Here is an 18365-nt window from a genome sequence, read left to right as displayed (position 1 = left end):
CTGCTATCATGAAATCAACCAATAACAAATGGTGGCAGGGGTGTGAGGAAAAAGGAACCCTCCTCCACTGCTGGTGGGAGTGCAGACTGGTGCAACCACTGTGGAAATCAGTATGGAGATACCTCAAAGAACTAGGACTGGAAGTCCCATTTCACCCAGCTATTTCTCTGCTGGATATCTTCCCCAAAGAATTAAAAGAATCATACCACAGTGATATATGTGCACCCATGTTCATAGTAGCACAATTTGTGATAGCTAAAACTGGGAAACAGCCCAATTGCCCATCAATTGGAGACTGGATAAAGAAAATGTGGTTTTTTAACGAAATGGAATATTAGCCATAAAGAATGAGAAACTAAAGAAATTTATAGCTAAATTGATGAATATTGTGGCTATACTCTTAAGTGAAATAAATAGGACACGTGTAAATGCCAAATAGTTTCTCTAGTGTAAGAAACTGAAAGTGTAAATAAGGACTAAAAGGTATAAAAGATAATGTGAAATAGGAAGAAAAGGTGCAAAGGGGAAGGTGAAATAGGAAGTGTACGGGAAAAGAAAGAAGGGAATGGAATTAATATGAGAAAAAGAAATGGAAACAAAGTCTTTGTAGATAGGGAGGGGTGGAGGGATTGAAGGAAGGGTAGGGGAATGAGGAAAAAATAAGAACCAAGATGGATTATGTAATGGTGCAAATTTCCAATGACGAATGTCATTATATTGTATACCTTAAATGTACTAATATAATAATAAAAAAAACTTTCTGGTTTACGTCTTGTGCTGTGAGTAACTACTTTGAAGATAACAATACACAGTGTATTAACTAATGTTATTTTCTTATTATTTTGTTATAAAATTTTATTTTTTTATAAAATGAAAAAGTTAAAAAAAAAAGAACCTTCTTACACAACAGCAATAAGTGCTCTTGATTCTTACAAATCTATCCTTTCAGGACAAGGGGCTAATTTTTCTTACTATTTTAAGGAAATACTTTCAACGTAATCATTTGTGATCCCACCCTCTTTCCTAAGTGTTTGATTTTTCCCTAAATAATTGCAATATGTAAAGCACATGGACATGCTAAAGATCGTGGTTGGATTCATGGCCAATCCAGGCTTTGATGTCTTCAGTTGGTGAGAAAAATACATTTAAAAAGACATCTATTAATATTACATACAAATGCTTCAACAAAAAATAGATTTGACCCACAAACTAAGTGATAAATGAATTGAAATAGTGTCATTTGTGTTTGTTATTTATGAATATTAAAAGGGGTATTTTTAGCTTATTGAGAAACTATGATAAAGAAAATAAAATCCAGAAATTCAATCAAATGTATTTTATTTAAATATTACCATTGTATATCTCTCTTACAAATTACAACCCTCACAAGAATACTCTGGCCTCTCTTCACTCTTAATCACTTCTAGTAATGATCTGAAAACATCATTCATGTGATATATGTTATATATAATACATACAGATAACATTTACAGACAAGTATATAAACTTATACATGTACATGTGTGTATATGGATTGTATATACACATTATTTCTGATAACAAGTAATGATTATTTTCCAGCATCATAAAGCAGAGAGGCTGAGCAGTCTATTCAGCCTGCTGAAGAAAGAGTTTTAATCTCATGAATGTCCAGATGTATTTGTAACCCAAATGCCTATCATCCCACTGGCTTTTCCATTTACACCCTGGGCATATCTCCAAAAAGTGCATTTACTACATTTTATTGAAATTATGTATCTTCTTCCTCTCTAGACCATAAGCATTTCAAAAGCAAAGAATATGCTACTCATTTTGATCCTTGGTATCTAGTATCGTTTTGCTCAAAAGTTAGGGCCAATATAGGTTGAAGATATAAACTACTATGCTAACAAAATAAATCTATCTCAACAAGATGCACTCTTCTGAAACAACACTGTAGTAATTTCTTCCATCTTACGGAGACTATGTAAGAACATCCCTATAAATACAATATATTGTATTACAAAGAAAATATGTTAAGGGTAAAGTCCATCTAAAATCTAACTGCATAATATAAGAGCTCAAACCTGTACTAAGAGGCCCAATGAAATTCTGTTCTGAGTCACAAGTGCTTTATTTATTGTGTTAGCTCAATGACTCTACACCAAAAGATTCATTCAACATAGTGGCTCAGCCACAAACCAGAAGAGGAATGGAGGTTAAGTGCCCCAGTAACCTCGCTGGATCTCAGTGATATCTTTTTACTGTCTACCAATCAATCAGAAAGGTTAGTCATTCTCTAGGAGCCTTTCTGATTTCAGAATTTTATTGAATTTATAAAGTACAATAGGTATATTTAAAATGGACCAGCTCTATTGCAAGTAGGAGAAGTCACCTTGGTACAATCATAATATATATACATCCTTCCTCAAAGGTGATGTATTAAGACTAAATTTAGGACTTTATTCCCTTCTCTAGCCATTCCCAACTCTGTTCTCACTCCTATTTCCCTGAGGAATTCTAACACTTAATGAAAGACGATGACATTTGATTTACAAGGTACACACCTCTGAGCATCCTCCGAGATTCCGAGTCTTTGGTCATGGTTGCCAGGGAGTGAGGAAGCACACTGCCACAGCTGTTGCTCTGTCCCAGAGGCAAGTGACCCTGTGAGAACCAGGAGGGAACACTTCAGGCACACTGTACACTAAATGGGCCTTCAGGCAATGCCCACACCCCTGTTTCCAAAGCCCTGTCTAAGTGTAGAAAGAGATAAGATAGTTCTCTGTGTCCCATTTGGTGATGCTAAACGGTAAAGACCAATCACTGTCCTTCCCACAACATGGCAGTCTCAAGATCATAGAACATCTTCCAAGGACAGCAGTTTCAAAAGTGGAGGCAGTTGGGGAAGATGCTGACTGCAATCACCTGAAAGACTGAAAGTTCTTCATGCACCACAAGGAGCAGAGGGCGGATGCAGGGACAGAAGTGCATGCACACCATGCAGGACAGGGAAGATCTATACTTGTTCCATCCACCCCACTCACACAGTGGGCTGCAAACAGGGGAAACTTATTAATACCCCAGTGGTTTTAGCATTCTTTTTATATGGAAAAATCTTTCATGTAAACAAAATATACTTAAAACACCAATTTGTATAATAGATTAAAATAAAATTACTCTGATTAAGGACAAGAGAAGGACCCAAAGTTTGTCCAACAAAGAATCTCCTTCTCACTTGGCTCTTCCTCTGCTCCGGCTGTGAACCCTGGGGTAAGTCAGTGAACTTGAGGGAGGTACATGTGTCAGATAGCAGGGGTTTGCATGCCATCTCCCCAGTACTAGCTGAGGGCTCCTGAGTCAGTCACTTAGCTACATTACACCTCACCTTATCCATATGTACAATCAAGACAGTAATCAGTAAGAAATTCCACTGCACAGTATGGCCGGATTTTGAAAGAAGGAAGTTCAGACACAGTGCTAACACATTCCAGGCATGTAGAAGTGACCCATAAATATTTGGTCCTGTTATTCCTATAACTCTGCATCTATACCCCATTTATTTCTAAATATCAAATGCAGCCTTGGGAGTCTATCATGTTAGTGAAGGTCAGTTCACTACCTTTTATCATAGTGTTAGGAAATACCTTTGGCCCCAGAAGATGTAATTCCAAATATTCTTTGAACAAGATAGAAGAGGCAATTTAATGATGATGACTGCCAAACAAGCAAATGTAATGGTTTACAATTTAGTGTTTTTTCCGAAAGGCTGTTGCATGTTGGGGAACACAAGGAAAAGACTCACAGGAAGTGAGGTCTGTGGCTCTTCCGAGTCCTACCTTTGGGGCGGTGCTTCTCCCCAATGTGGCACTGCTGAAATGTGGGGAGATGGAAGGTGTGGTTTTCTTTCGAGGCAAAGTGTCACTCAGATAGAGGCCTTCTTTATTCTGTTTTTTCCTTTCTTCCAGACTTCTAAAGTGCTTTAAATGCAAATGTAAAGCAAAATAGCAAAACTTGACTGACTGAAACAGATCGCTGAAGAAATGAAAAATTATGCACTTATAAAGAAGTTTTGGAATTTTAACACGGATTTTTAAAAAAATTATTAAATTTATCCTTGTGTTCAAAAGGTTTAGATTAACATTTGATGTTACTAAACACTGGAAGAATTTATTTCTGAACCTACAATATTTTTAAAAATTCACCTCTCACTTCTATAGTGCCTGCTGCCCTGGGGCCTCAGGATAACTTACAAATTATTATAATGGTCACATATGGATGGCAGAACAGCCAGTGGCCAAAGCCATTTTGCCTCTAGTCTATCTGGACAGTTCTGTGTAATGGCACAGAGCCCAGTGTGAGGAGAACTAGGGAAAAGGGGCAGGTGAAGAAGGGAAGGCCAAGTAAACAAAGAAATTGTTCAATAATAGTAATGATACTTCACCAAATGAACATTCCTAATCTATATGAAGTTTCCATAGAAGGGATCCTTCTAGGTTACCTTTGCACTTAAAAAGATCTTGGACAAAGAGATCTTATAATAATAGCTCATATTTAAAAATCCTCTAGTTGATTATTTTTTTCAGATTTCTAAGGCAAGATCTTTGCCACCTTGAAACTTATACAAATTTTCTTTGGTCTCTTTCCTCCAAATATCTTCAATAGCACAGTAATTTCCTAATTAAATGTTCTTTAGGTTTGATCATTTTAATATTAAGCTCAAGATACTGAAATACATACAAATTAAAGCATGGCAATTATGACAAATATCTACATTGTAAGTTTACATTGATCTATTTACACTAGCTAATATTTATTGAGAGATTACTATATGTCAGGTTTGATGCTCTAACTACATTATCTCATTCCATTTTATAATAAATCTCTGAGGTTAATCGTTATTTTACAAATGGAGAACCTGGGATACAGAGAGGTTAAATAAACTTGCCCAAGGTCATGTAGCTAGAAAGTGAAATAGCTGGAATTCATGGCCAGGCATCCACATTACAATAATAAATCCTCACAATTTGGTTGATTAATGGCCATTTTAGATAGAAAAATGATATCAGACCATGGCAGTCTTATCCCTACTATTACCAATTGTCACAAATTCTGAAATCAAATCTTCCCAATATTGCACATTGGTAGCTTAATAAAATAGGAAAGAAACCTCATCGAAAATAGCTTAAGTGATATTTGGCAGAAAACAGCAGGGCTCTTCTATTAGCCCAAAGATGTCTTTTACCCTCAATGAAGGTGTTATCAAGAGAAACATAACATCAAAAGTGAAGCTGTTTAGTCCTTCTGTTCTCCTAGTTATTCTCTTGTAGACATCACTTATTGGAGCCACTGTTCCCATCAATTTCCTTTTATATCAGTCCAGGTAGCTGTAACTTGAAGACAGTGATGAGATGCAGTCTTTTAACAAATGCTAGTAGTGAAGGTATCTTCAAGAAATGGGAAGGGAAGGTTGGTCATAAGAAAGCAGGACTTGAATTCTTTGAGGATCTAGTGACCATATAAGTTGAAAGAGAGTTCTGAAACAGTTTTTTTTTTTGAATATACAAGCACTAATATATACTTAAGTGTATGAAAAAGAATGCATTGGAATAATAAATTATTTAAAAATTTGGTCAATAAAAATTGTTTTTCTATACCTAATGTGCAATTTGTGATGTGACCTTGGACAAGCTACTTAACTAAGGTTAGCCTCAGTTCCTTAAACTTCTAGATGAAGATAATTTTTTTCACAGGATTGTTAGAAGAAAGAAGAGAAATATTTGCTTGGCAAATTCTGACATCTCAAGGGAATGATAGTTATTATGGTTTCAGTAATGTACAATAAAAATATTTCATGTTGACACACAAGTTTTTACATTATGGATTTTATGGAAATACTTACTAGCATATGGAGAAAACCTGAGATGAACTGTAATCTTTTGAAATGGGAACTGAAGTGTAAAGATGTAAAATTTCCTTGAACATACCAAAAGTCAGCTGAGGACAATCAAGCTCTTGAAACTTTCTAACAATTCAGCCACCCTTGGAACATACTAAATGTCTTTACGGAAAGCAAAACAAAACAACAACAAAAAAAGGAGTATGCAACTTATTATTTTTTTTTTTTTTTTGGTACCAGGGATCTAACTCAGGACTTGTGCTTGCCAGGCAGGCGCGGTGTCGCTGAGGTAAATCCCCAGCCCATTTATCTTTTAAAAATATCACCTTTGAAAAAGTTGAAGAGACTCTACATGAGTGATTGTGTTACCAAGGTAAAATAAAACTTCCACACTCTGAACACCAGTCCCTAATTACCTGTTGCTCCTGCTGCTGTTGCCTTCTGTGTTTCTTAGCTGGTAGAGGAGGAGGTGTGTCATTTAGAGGGAAAGAATCGACAGATGTAGCCATGACTTCCGGCCAAGGGGCTGATGAAGGTTGAGTGACAGGATGAAGAGAAAGGGTGGAAGGAAACATAAATCCAGAACAGACAGGTGATCTTTGCTTTACAGGAGAAAGAAAAGGTATATGTGTCCATATGAAATGAAAGGATAAGACAAAGACATGAAATCGATAATCTGTTCATTCTGTTTTGTTATATGCTAGTCAGGAAATCACAAATGACACATAATATCTTTCAATGTAGGCGCTTGTTAAATCCCACAGTGCAATCAACTTAGATGACTACAAAATATTTTAATTTATTATTATTGGCCACTCCCAACCACACTTTTAAGGGGTTTATCATTAAAAAAAAACTAGATTGAAAAACAAAATAGAAAACAAAAATCAAACTGGAAAGATGATTCAAATCAGAAGTTTTAGACTGGTTTTTGAATTTCTAAGAAAACTAGATCTAGGTTAGAATATTAAGGTGTTTTACTTATCTATCTGAAGTTACTTGTCTTAGTCCTGCACTTTGTAACATATATTTCATGGTTTTTAACATTTTAAATGATGAACCCCCAACTCGTTATGTTTTATAAACTTGGCATCCCTCAGGCAATCGGGCAAAACCGACATCTACCCGTCACACACATTTTTGTTTCACTCGTCTCTCATTAACCATGGGTTAATTCTGACATGAGCAACAGCAGTGAATGAATGAATGAAATGTTGTGCCCACACACCTCTGGACTCTGTGGCTGGCTCACCGGCACAGCTGAGGCAGGCTCAGTGACAGCAGCGTCAGCATCAGCAGGGAACTGAGTGGAAGGGGAGAGATTCGTGGAATGGCCACATGGCTCATTAAATTCATTTACACTGAGATAGCCCTAAAAGGAGGAATTCAGAAGTTAGACATAAAGAAAGCAAAAGCAGAGGCATGCGAGGGTATTAATATTCCCAGTACAATGGAGTTAGCTGAGAGCAGCACAGCCAGATATCTGGGTATTATCAAATGTTTCATTAAGAGGATAATCAGAAATTAAAATGGATTCATGGTGCTTAATCTTGAAAAATGGCATTCTAAACATTAAACATAATTCTAGTGAAATCAAGATGATTCTATTATAAACAACGCTACACCTTCGATCTTAAAGTATCCAGAGGTAAATCAGCATTCATTCTGTGGATGAAATGAGTTTGTCACTATACATACACTGAAAAGAACCACGCAAAAAAAAATCCTGGAAACAAAACTTACAGACAATGCAATCACTCACTCCCTAATTCAAGGACCTTTTCCACAAATCGTCTCTGAGATTTTCCCCTCTTCTGTTTCTTGATGAATTAGTCTGTCAGCAGAAACGAGCTGAAGGCTACTGGATTTTGCATTAAGAAATATTTATAAAACTATAATTTATTTATAATTTACAAAACTGTAACTTATAAATTTTATAATTTATAAAACTATAATTTATTTCTAATGGAATTTAGCTTTGGGGTATGTCAACTGAATGCAAATAAAAAGCACACTGTCTTCTCATTCAGGTGAGTGCAGGTGCACGCACCCACACATACACACACACCCCGAAGGTAAACTTGCAACTGGATGGTGTTTCAATTCAGTTTTCACCAACCTCCAACTCTACCCCATGACACAGAATTTCCAGTTACTTTTGAACACAGTAATTCAGTTCTGGTTTCAGCTTAGAGAAAATACCCATAAGTCAAAATCTCTGAGAATTAAAATTCCTGAATTTATATTTGTGGAAGAGGTACTTGTAAATTTTCATGCAAAGCATTTCCACAGACCAATCATGATTTTTTTGCCATACTAATAAATCAATATGAAAAAGAATAAAGTACATAAAATAAGCCTCTCTTTTAAAAGTAAAATGGAATTAAATTTGACAGTTGAGTTCTTTTCATTAGCCTATCAATGTTTCCAAAAAGTGACCATAGAAAAGGCAAGATACCATGATGTGATGTTGTTAAGGAAAAACCTCTAGGCTGGAAATCAGTTTTTATTGAGAACTTTTATGACAAAGTGAAGAAAGCTGGAGTTGACTGCTTATCAACAGGATGTATCAAAGTCTTGTACTTCCGAAAGGGCCATAAATATTACATGACGTTTTATACGGTTAAGCCAAAGAAAGGAAACAATTAACTAGATTGTCAAATTTCATTTTATATGTGATAATGAATCAGAAAGAAAATTAGCAACTTTGGATTATTCTTTTGCTCAGTTGATAGACTGTTTCAAAGCCAAGGATTGAGATTCCTTAAATGGTTATAGATCATACAACTTAATTGCTTCAAAAGTGTGTGCTGTCAAAGTGGGAGTAAAGAGTAAGGTTATAAATTCACCACTCCCCAAAAAACTAAGAGAGAGAGAATAAAAGAGAAAGCAAAGACAGGAAACCAAAATCAAAACACCTTAATGAATCAAATTTTCTTGGTCTATGAAAGGGAAAAGATAGGTACTTAAACAACACAAATGGTGCAGATACACAGTAATCAAAAAGCCAAATGTGCTTTTGACACTAAAAGCTTGCAAGGGAAAAAAAGACTAATTGATTAATAGAAAATGAAAGATTTTATTTTTCTGTCAGGAGATAAGGATGGAGCGACCTTAGAGACCACCCAATTCATTTGGGTGCCACAAGCCCTTCAAATTCTGGGTGTCCAGGGTCAAAATCCAAATCTTTCCTTTAAACTTACTCTTTTCCCTATCTTCTCTATCTCAATAAAAGACACTGTCAGCCTTATTATTTAAACTGGAATAATGGCATCATTCTTTATTTACTTTACCACCACAACCAGCCTCTCAGCAAGAAGTTTCAATTTTACCAATAAAATACACTTATAGTAATCCAACTAATTTTCTCTACCTCTCTGTCATTGCTCTTATTTAAGCCCCAGGAGCTCCAGCCTGCACTGCTGCTATCACCTTCATATTCCCCCTACATCTACATCTTCTAACCCAATAATCATTGAGCCCAGTGATCTTAACAAATGGTCTCAAATAATGTCACCTCCCCACTTATAGCCAGTTAATGGCTTCCCACCACACATAAGATAAACTGCATTTCACGACTATGACTTACGAGGCAGCCCCTCCCTGACCCCCTACCACACTCCCTTCACAGCCATTCTTTGTTCACTGACCCTGCCAGTCCTATGCTCTGAATGATGAAGACAAACTACAAAACCGAATGATTTAACAAAGCTATTGTAGAAATACTTCTTAAAAAATGCTTTTGAGGCATACAAGCAGTCACACCTATAATTGTAATAGCATTTTATTTTCTACACACACACACACACAACACACACACACGAACACGCACAATTTTCTTTGTAAAACTTCCCAACTCTGCTATTTTTTTTAATAAACAACTTATAAATAAAAGCAGTTCTTTTGGTTAGGCAAATTTTTATGTAATGCAAGCTTTTCCCTCAGCCAATAAATGTAAGAAAATATAAAGAACACAATTTTCTTTCTCAGTCAGCATTATAATTTTCCAAATCAGTGAAACCTGGCAAAGGTATATTTTGGAAAGAGTGGTATTGGGGACCAGAGAAGGATGGATAGAGTATATACAGCTGAATGTAAGTAGGAGTTCCCAATTAGAGGAGAAAGTTCCAGAAATAACAATGGGAAGAGAAACAGAGAGAAGAAACACATTAGATTATCTTCTCAAATGTTTGAGGGCCTTTTCCTGTTCCCTAAGACTCAGGAGAAAGAGGAGTAAAATAAAAGAGAAGGGGTGATAAAGGAGGTTGCAGGAAGGAAAGTAGAGAATGTAAAGCTCATCTTGATCTAGATGCCAGAAGATTCTAAATGCTTTTGAAACTCCAAGATACCTTACGGTCTCTGCCAAAAAAAGTAAAACACACACACACACACAGAACACACATATACATTAGACACAAAGATTATTCCTGAAATCCTCAAAGTATACAATAATGAAAGGCAAGAAAGCCATCAAAGCACTGAGCACCTTCATGAGCCATTTAAGCCATTCTTTTTACTATTCAACTAATCACATAAAATGGGGGTACATCGCCTTATTGCTAAGGACACATACAAAAAACCACAGCTTACCTCCTTTAAAGTATTAGGGTTAACAGGAAACCCTTTCCCCCCTGAGAGGCTGGAGTATTTCTTTTCCAGATTACAAAGATTCTCCTTTTCCTGAGGAAACACAACATCTGTTAAGCTTGGAGTTCACCTTGGATAACACTGAGAAGCACAGCGACTTCGCATTACAGACAAACATTAAAACCCCACACACCTGCCCTATTTCTGCTTCCTCTCCTCATATTCAGTCAACACTTCACATTGTAAATATCTCACCTTCTGCTAGCTGACATGATCCATGAGTTGTTTTCAACATATTTAGCTATATAACCTTTCATGTGTTTAAAAATTGAAAAAAAACCCGAAGTTCTAGATGAAGCAAGAATAGGAGGCACATTCTGAGTCTTTCACAAGCCTTATCTTTCACATGTTTTCTAAAGTAAATTTTTTATCCTTTTAAGAAACACATAATCATGTGTCTTCTGCTGATGTAATGTCACAGTCCAATAATATATTTTCTTCTGGAACTTTTGTGGTAGAAACGTTATGATCTCAAAACTGTGGGCCTATGATCCATCTTTAGTTAATCCAGTGTTAAGCAACCTTCAGGAAAAATATTTATGGGTCACAGTCTTTATTTATTGTAGTATAATCTATATACAGAGCAATGCACAGATCTTAAGTATATAATTTCATGACTTAACAAGTGGAACAACATTCCAACCAATATAAAGACCATTTTTATCACCCCAGAAGTTTTCTCATGACACCTTCCAATTAAAACTCCATCCCAGTGGGCAAGCCTTGTTCTGATTTCTAAAGCTGTACATAGGTGGAATCATACAATATGCACTCTTTTGAGTAGCCTTCTTCTACTCCATAATATTACATGCATCTATAGTTCACTCTGTTTTATTGTTGAAAAGTATTATATTATATATGTATACCCGACATTTTGTTTATCCATGCACCCACTGGTAAATATTTTGGTTGTTTCTAGGGGTTTTTTTGGGGGGGTGAATTATAAAAAAAAAAAACTACTGGGGCTGGGGATTTAGCTCAGTGGTTCTGCCACCTGCTTCACAAGCGCAAGGACCCGAGTTTGACTCTTGGCACCAAAAAAAAAACTACTTTAAACAGTCTCATACATGGTTTTAATGAAGAGATATTCTTCCTTTCCCCTGTGTAAATGTCCAGGAGTAAAACTGCTGGGTCATAGGATGAATGTATGTTTAAAGCTATAAAATAAACTACCAAGGAGTTCTCTGAAGGGGTTGTACATTTTACTCACATCAGCAGTCCATATAAGTTCCAGTTCCTTGACTTCCTTGCTGACATTTGCAAACTTTACTTTTAAACTTTTGTCGGTTTAGGTGGGGTGAGATGAATCATATGATTGCTTTAATTTATACTTCCTTGATGACCAATGATGAGTATTTCTCCATGTGACTTATTGGCCCTTCATATATCTTCTTTTGTAACATGACTGTTCAAGACTTTTGCTGGCTTTTTAAAAGTTTACTTTTATGTCAAAAAAAAAAATCAATAGTATACATATGGCCTATTTCTGGATTCTCAGTTCCATTCCATTGATCTATGTTTATTTTTATACCAGCACCCCACTGTCTTGATAGTATAACTACCAGCTTGGTAGTATAACTTCAAGTGAGATAATAACATCTTCTAACTTTGTTCTTCTTGTATAAAGTTATTTTGGTTAGTCTAGGTTCTTTGTATTTTCATATATAGTAGATATTTGTTCTTGTCATAGTTTTTATAATGCTATCACAAACTCTGGACCACTGTTCCTAGAGGACATTAAAAAATGTGTTCCTTGTGAGCCTCTGGTCATAACATTTTTGTCAACTAATCCATACATATACAATGGACCCTTGACTTTCAAATTCAATCGGTTCCCGAGGGCTGGTTGTAACTAAGTCGATACAGCTGAGATGTACATGTTTACCTGGGTACATGCTATAGATAACAAGAGGCAGATGAATCTTCCATTAACCTACATTAACCTAATTAACCCAAGTTGTTCATATGTCAGGCCGGTTGTAACTTGAGGGTCCACTGTACAACTCTGTTTTATGTGTCTGCCCCTGCCCCAAATCAACTCTTACCCTCTGCTCTCTCTGTGGTATGGAGGGCTGAACCTAGGGAGTGCAGAGTTACATCCTCAGCCCTTTTTATTCTTTTGAGACAGGCTCTCACTAAGTTGCCCAGGCTGTCCTAGAACTCAGCACCCTCCTGACTCACCCTCCCAAATAGCTGGGATTACAGGCATGCACTACCTTGCCTGTCATGTGTGTTTCTGCTGAAGACCCATGCCTAAGTAAAGCTTATTTACAACACACATTCCCTCCATTAAGACACATCATAGTCTTCTTAGACTTGGGGACACTACGTGGCACTTAGTATTATGCTTGGGAGCCATTTTAAACAGCAAAATCACTAAAAACAGCACAAAAATGTGAAGACATGCCCTTAAATAGTCTCTAAGAAGGACGATTGTTTCCAAGATGAGAACTAAGGCAAGAAGGCAGGGTGTTGCCCTGTTCAACCTCAGGTAGGAATGTGTATTTTGGGTGATTCATAATTTTCACTGCTCTGTGAATCACTGCAAAAGCACCAAAAGTATTGATTTTGGGGATGCAAATACATTTTGACAAGTAGGTAAAAGCCAAATTATGGAATCCATGAATAATAAGGAACAATTATAAATTTTGCATCAACTTGTCAATTTCTACAAAGGAAAAGTCTGTTGATATTTGGAGATTGAAAATAAGGGGGAAACAAAATCTCAATGAGAATGGACCGTAATTTTTAAAATCAAATTATATTTTGTATATATTTTAATGAGTAAATATAATATCTGCAATTATCTTTATTTGTAAAACTTTACCATTTAAGGGATTTTTTTTCTTTTTCTTAAAATTTTAACAACTACTAAATTACATACACTTTTATTTAAGCTGTGCCTTTGAATATTTAAAACATTTTTTCTGTTCACACATGTTTCGGTACATAATGGTCTCATGCATCCTGAGGAATTTATACATGTACATAACACATTTTAATTCAATTTTGTCCCCTTCCCCACCCCTCTCTCTAACACTTTTCCCCCTCCACATTTGCAAAATCTGTTTCCATTTTTCCTTCAACTATTTTTAAGATCCTGTTTCCTTTCCTTCCTTGTCTCCTTCCCTATCTCTTGTTCCCTTTCGCATTTGAAAAAGATTTTCCTATATCCTAATACATATCCTCTATTTTATGTGCTTTTGACTATTATATGCAAAGGGTAAAATGGTTGTAGGGAGCAGAGCAGGGGATAGGGACGAAAAGTACAACTCCATTCAGAGATTTCTAGATGGTGTCAGGGATCTGTGTGGGCCACAGTGCACCTCAAGTGGACTCTCATTCTATGTGAAGGACCTATTTCCTCTTCCTTCACTGACAAACAGCCAGGAAGGGAATGTTCATTTCTTATAGATTGGACCATGGTACAGCCTCATCTTTCAATTTTTTTTCAGAATTAGATCCTTCTCCTATAACCCGTTCTGAGTCTACCACATAGTTCATAATGGTGTCCCCTTGAAATTACACCAGGAACCATGTCAGAAAGCTAAACTACAAGTTCCTTTTTACTCTCTTTGGCTAAAGGATTCCCTTTGCATGTAGTCACTTCAGGTGCTGAAACAGGTAGGAACATAGTCCCTTGGGTGAAGATGATCTTGGCATGTTTTTTTTTTCGTTGGTAACGGGGATCAAACTTAGGACCTTGTGCTTTCGAGACAGGCAGCGGCGCCACTGAGCTAAATCCCCAGCCCTACTGGCATGCTTTTAACCCCACCAGACAAACTGTCTAGAAGTCTGATTAAATCAAACTAACTTCTTCCAGGAAGAAACAAATACACAGATAACTGGAGTTCAAACACTGGAGGTCAATGAGCCAAAATATTCGATAGCAATGGAAGAGCATTTTTTCTTAAATCTGTCATAAATCAGTAGTAAAACACTGTATATTTTAGCTACCTGATGAAAAATTTGATTTGTTTGAAAGAGGAAATAAGAAAAAGTATAGATTTTTCCATAGTGTAGATTTTTCATGATGTGAAAAAAGCAAAAAAGCATGCAGAAAACATTCTTGCTTATTTTCTGAATTGTAGTTAATCACTCACAAAGTATCAGCTTATTAATATGGAAGATTAAATAAAAATATATACACAAAAATCTTTCTTAAATTAATAGGTATTCACTATTAAAAAGGATAAATTTTGAAAGAGGCAAGTTTTTCCTATGTTGGAAGCTGTGTTTTATTATAACCAGTCTGGAACAATAAATACTTACTCTTTGTAGCATCATTATTAAGTTATTCTTTTCTTTCACAAAATGATCTTGTTCTCTCTGAGCCTGCTGAACAATATGATTGGCTTGCTTTTTCAATGCAGAAATTTTCTCCTGGAAGAAAAAAGGTGATCACAGAAAGATGCACATTAGACATTCAAGACTGCCAGTCTTTCTTGGAAAAGGTAGAAAAGCTTTTTTTACCATTGTTAACAGTGACCATGTTTCACTTGTTGGTGGGAAGTCATTACTACTCAGAAACCATGAAGCATTTACTTTGACCTGCAAAGTTCAATGCTTTTCTTTTCTTTGTTTTCCCCCTTGATTTTTTCACTTTTTGATTTTTTGGCCTTTTTTCGAACTCGGGACCTTGCGCTTGTGAGGCAGGTGGTGAAACCACTGAGCTAGATCCCTGGCCCACACTTTTTGATTTTTTGAGACAGGGTCTTGCTATGTAGTCCAGGTTGGAGTTGAACTTGCTTTGTAACCCAGGCTGGCCTTGAACTTACAATCCTCCAGCTTCCTTGAGTCTGGGATACAGGCATGCATCATAATGCCTAGCTCTCAACATTTTTCTTTATATAAGGGCAATATAGTTCAAGTGATTTAAACTCTACTTTGAAGAACCCAGAAGTCAACAGGAAATCTTGCTTTAGACTATCAATTTATTTTTGACTATGTTGGGAGATGCCTGATGGGAAAAATCATTGGATTTCTTACTTAAACTGAGAGTTTAAGAAGTCACCTTCTCCGTCTTTCCTTCCCTCCATTTTATCCCTTAATTTTATCAGGTTAGTATGGAGTTCTGGGACGTGACACTAAATTCTGGAACAACAGCTGAATTCTGGGCTGGCCATCCAGGAGCTACAGGCTGAGTGGACTCTGTAAAATCGACATGGCATTCTCCTGGCCTTTTTCTAATGGTAACAAGTTATCAGCTCGCTTTGAGAATTACTGAGCCATGGAAACAAAATTCCAAAGTACATGTGGTTCACAGAATTATTCTCAGTTTACTTAGTGTGGTGATAAAAGAATATAATTTAAAGCAAGTATCTGAATTCCTGATTTCTATGACTTGGTTTTTACTTAAATGAAAAAATAGAGTATTTTTTTCATTAATGCACATACAGCATTATACAACAACAACTGTAACCTGTCTCAATTTATCTAATTCAGAACACCATTTGCTATCCTACATATGGCAGGCTCCATAGCTGTTAAATGTGATATGATTAAATACGTGAAAATATTCAGATACAAAAATAGATACACACCCCACATAACTATATGAATGATCGTTATGGGCACATAGTGAGGAGTAGGGCCGGGGATTTAGCTCAGTGGTTTTGCCGCCTGCTGTGCAAGCTCAAGGACCGGAGTTCGATCCCCAGTACCAAAAACAAAACAAAACAACAACAACAAAAAAACATAGTGAGGAGTATACTTTGATTTTTTCCACTAAACACCTGGCCAAAGTACCTTTCTAGTGACAATGTTTCGCTGGTATTCAGCCACTTCACGCAGCAGCTGCTGAGTCAAGTTCTCCTTTTCCTCATCCAGACGGCTCTCGTGTTCAAGCTGTTGGAATTCCAGGTCTTCAAAATGTTTGCTTTCAACATCCAACAGGTCAGCATCCTTTGAAGAACAGGAAGTGAAAACAAGACATGCCAGGATTGCTCTAAGCTTCTTAACTGAAGAAACAATCATGAAAAGCAGCCAGTCGCTAGCACTGGCCAGGGTTACAGTATGATGGAGTTCAATGCTAGAGCGGTGGCTGCAGGAGTGGGATGGAGTGGGCACTGTGGAGAGGGCAGCAAGAGCTTCCACAGCAGTTTCTGGCTGCTCTGTCTATATAGGAATTCTTACTCGGTGGCTTTAAGATGCACAGTGATATATAAAAATAATTCAATAAATAGCATAAATATTATCTATAGAACAAAGATATAGGCTCTTAAGAAAATTCCTCTTTCCCACAATTTTCATATGAAATATGAAATGAAACTTTAGTATAGAGATTAAAGATTCAAAATTTAGCATATATATAAACCAGAGGTCTCTTAAGGGGATATATATACCCCAAATGTATACACATAACACAATCCAAGGGAATAAGAAGGGAAACCTATTAGACTTTCTCTATATATGTTTAGTTTTTATTTTCTTCCCTAAATTTCTTAATAAATGTCTTCTAATGTACATTCCAGTAGAATAGTATACATAATTTTCTTTGAGTATGGATGAAATAAATGTAATACAAATTGTCATTACATACAAAGGACATGCCTGCTCAAATAATTTTATTGAAGGAATAAACAATCAAAAACATTTAGACACAGTCTCTGGGTGATGCTGTGTATTAGAGGCTCAGCAACTGTAACCAATGTACCACTGTCATGGGGGATACATGCATGTGGGGCAGGGAGCATATGAGAAATCTCTGGTTCTGCTCATTTTGTTGAGAATCTAAAACTGCTCTTGAAAGAAAAAATCTACTAAAAACATTTGGAGATGGAAGTTTTTAAACTGTGCTTCTATAAGCCCATTAAAATTACAAATCTTTTTACTGGAAAGAATAGAGCCGAAGTTTTCTTCAGGCACAAAAGGTCACTCAAAAAGTTAAGCACCACTACTCTGAGAAGACTCTTGAGGACATTTAAAGAAAGTAAAGAAATTCTCCAAATCAGACAGTTTAAAAAGCCTTCTCCAACCCATGAGATATTTGGAGACAGGAATGCATTCATGCAAGAGTTGGTACACGTTATATAAATTATGCTCCAAATCACTTTTTTAAAAACTCACCTTTTTAATTTTGGAGCCTCTGCCAGAATTACATATATGGTACCATAAAATAATTTTAAATTGTAATTTACAAATGATCTATTACCAAAATAAAAAGTCAGTTGGGCAACGTAGCTAACAATTTCTACATTGCTAAGAGTCAAGGCATTTTGTTGCTGCTCAGTTAAACCCTCAAAGACTATTAGAAAAATAATAATATGACAAATTAGCTCTACTCTTTAACTCCACCCTCTTCTGATTTTTATTCTATGAATAATTAAAGTTTTTACTGAAATGGAACATATCTCTATCTTCATCAGTGAATCATACTCTAGGGATGATTCAGAGAGGGCCTGTTAGCTACCATGCAATATCAATCAACATTATAGCCCAAGATTATTATGTTAAGATAGACTAGACTCTTACACTTTAAAAGCAGAAAAAACATAATTTGAAAAACCTATTCATTTCTTAAAATATCTTTACATTTTATTTGGCTTAAAAAAAAAGTGTGGTCTTGATTTTATGCTTTTAGCTGGTATTTCCAGTTTATCAAATATTTCGAGTTTGTAATTTCTAAGAATTAATTCACTAGAGGAATTAAGAAACTAAGAGATAAGTGTTGTATCTTGAAACAAAATTATCTGCAGTCTTGAAATAATGTACCAGCCAATGTATTCATTCACACAGGCATACACACTCAAGTTTCAAGGTTTTTCAATTAAGCTTAGTTTGTGGTTAAAGATTAAGAAAAAAATTAAGCCCCTTTTGGCTTTTAAATAATCTTCACCCA

General features: G+C 36.0%; 1 protein-coding gene across 24 annotated transcripts in view; it reads right to left on the bottom strand.

Annotated features, from left to right (window-relative positions):
* Phldb2 (pleckstrin homology like domain family B member 2) overlaps positions 1–18365 on the bottom strand; it is a 275057-nt gene that overhangs the window by 25817 nt on the left and 230875 nt on the right. For 12 of the 24 annotated variants that reach the window (XM_087215178.1, XM_087215189.1, XM_087215186.1 and 9 more), the window contains 7 exons: positions 16274–16429; positions 14798–14908; positions 10469–10558; positions 7107–7250; positions 6295–6480; positions 3819–3959; positions 2547–2646 (listed from right to left, as the gene is read on the bottom strand). In XM_087215178.1, the coding sequence (XP_087071304.1) occupies positions 2547–2646; positions 3819–3959; positions 6295–6480; positions 7107–7250; positions 10469–10558; positions 14798–14908; positions 16274–16429 (928 nt within the window). The remainder of the gene's footprint in view (positions 1–2546; positions 2647–3818; positions 3960–6294; positions 6481–7106; positions 7251–10468; positions 10559–14797; positions 14909–16273; positions 16430–18365) is intronic. The other 12 variants (XM_087215235.1, XM_087215238.1, XM_087215250.1 and 9 more) reach the window with 5 other exon arrangements.

Source organism: Heterocephalus glaber, unplaced genomic scaffold, assembly GCF_053883595.1.
Source record: "Heterocephalus glaber isolate CG9 unplaced genomic scaffold, H.glaber_assembly_v1.0 deba00000122, whole genome shotgun sequence".
NCBI lineage: Eukaryota > Metazoa > Chordata > Mammalia > Rodentia > Bathyergidae > Heterocephalus > Heterocephalus glaber.
The sequence above is the reverse complement of the archived record's forward strand: the minus strand, read 5'-3'. Positions and strand labels throughout refer to the sequence as shown.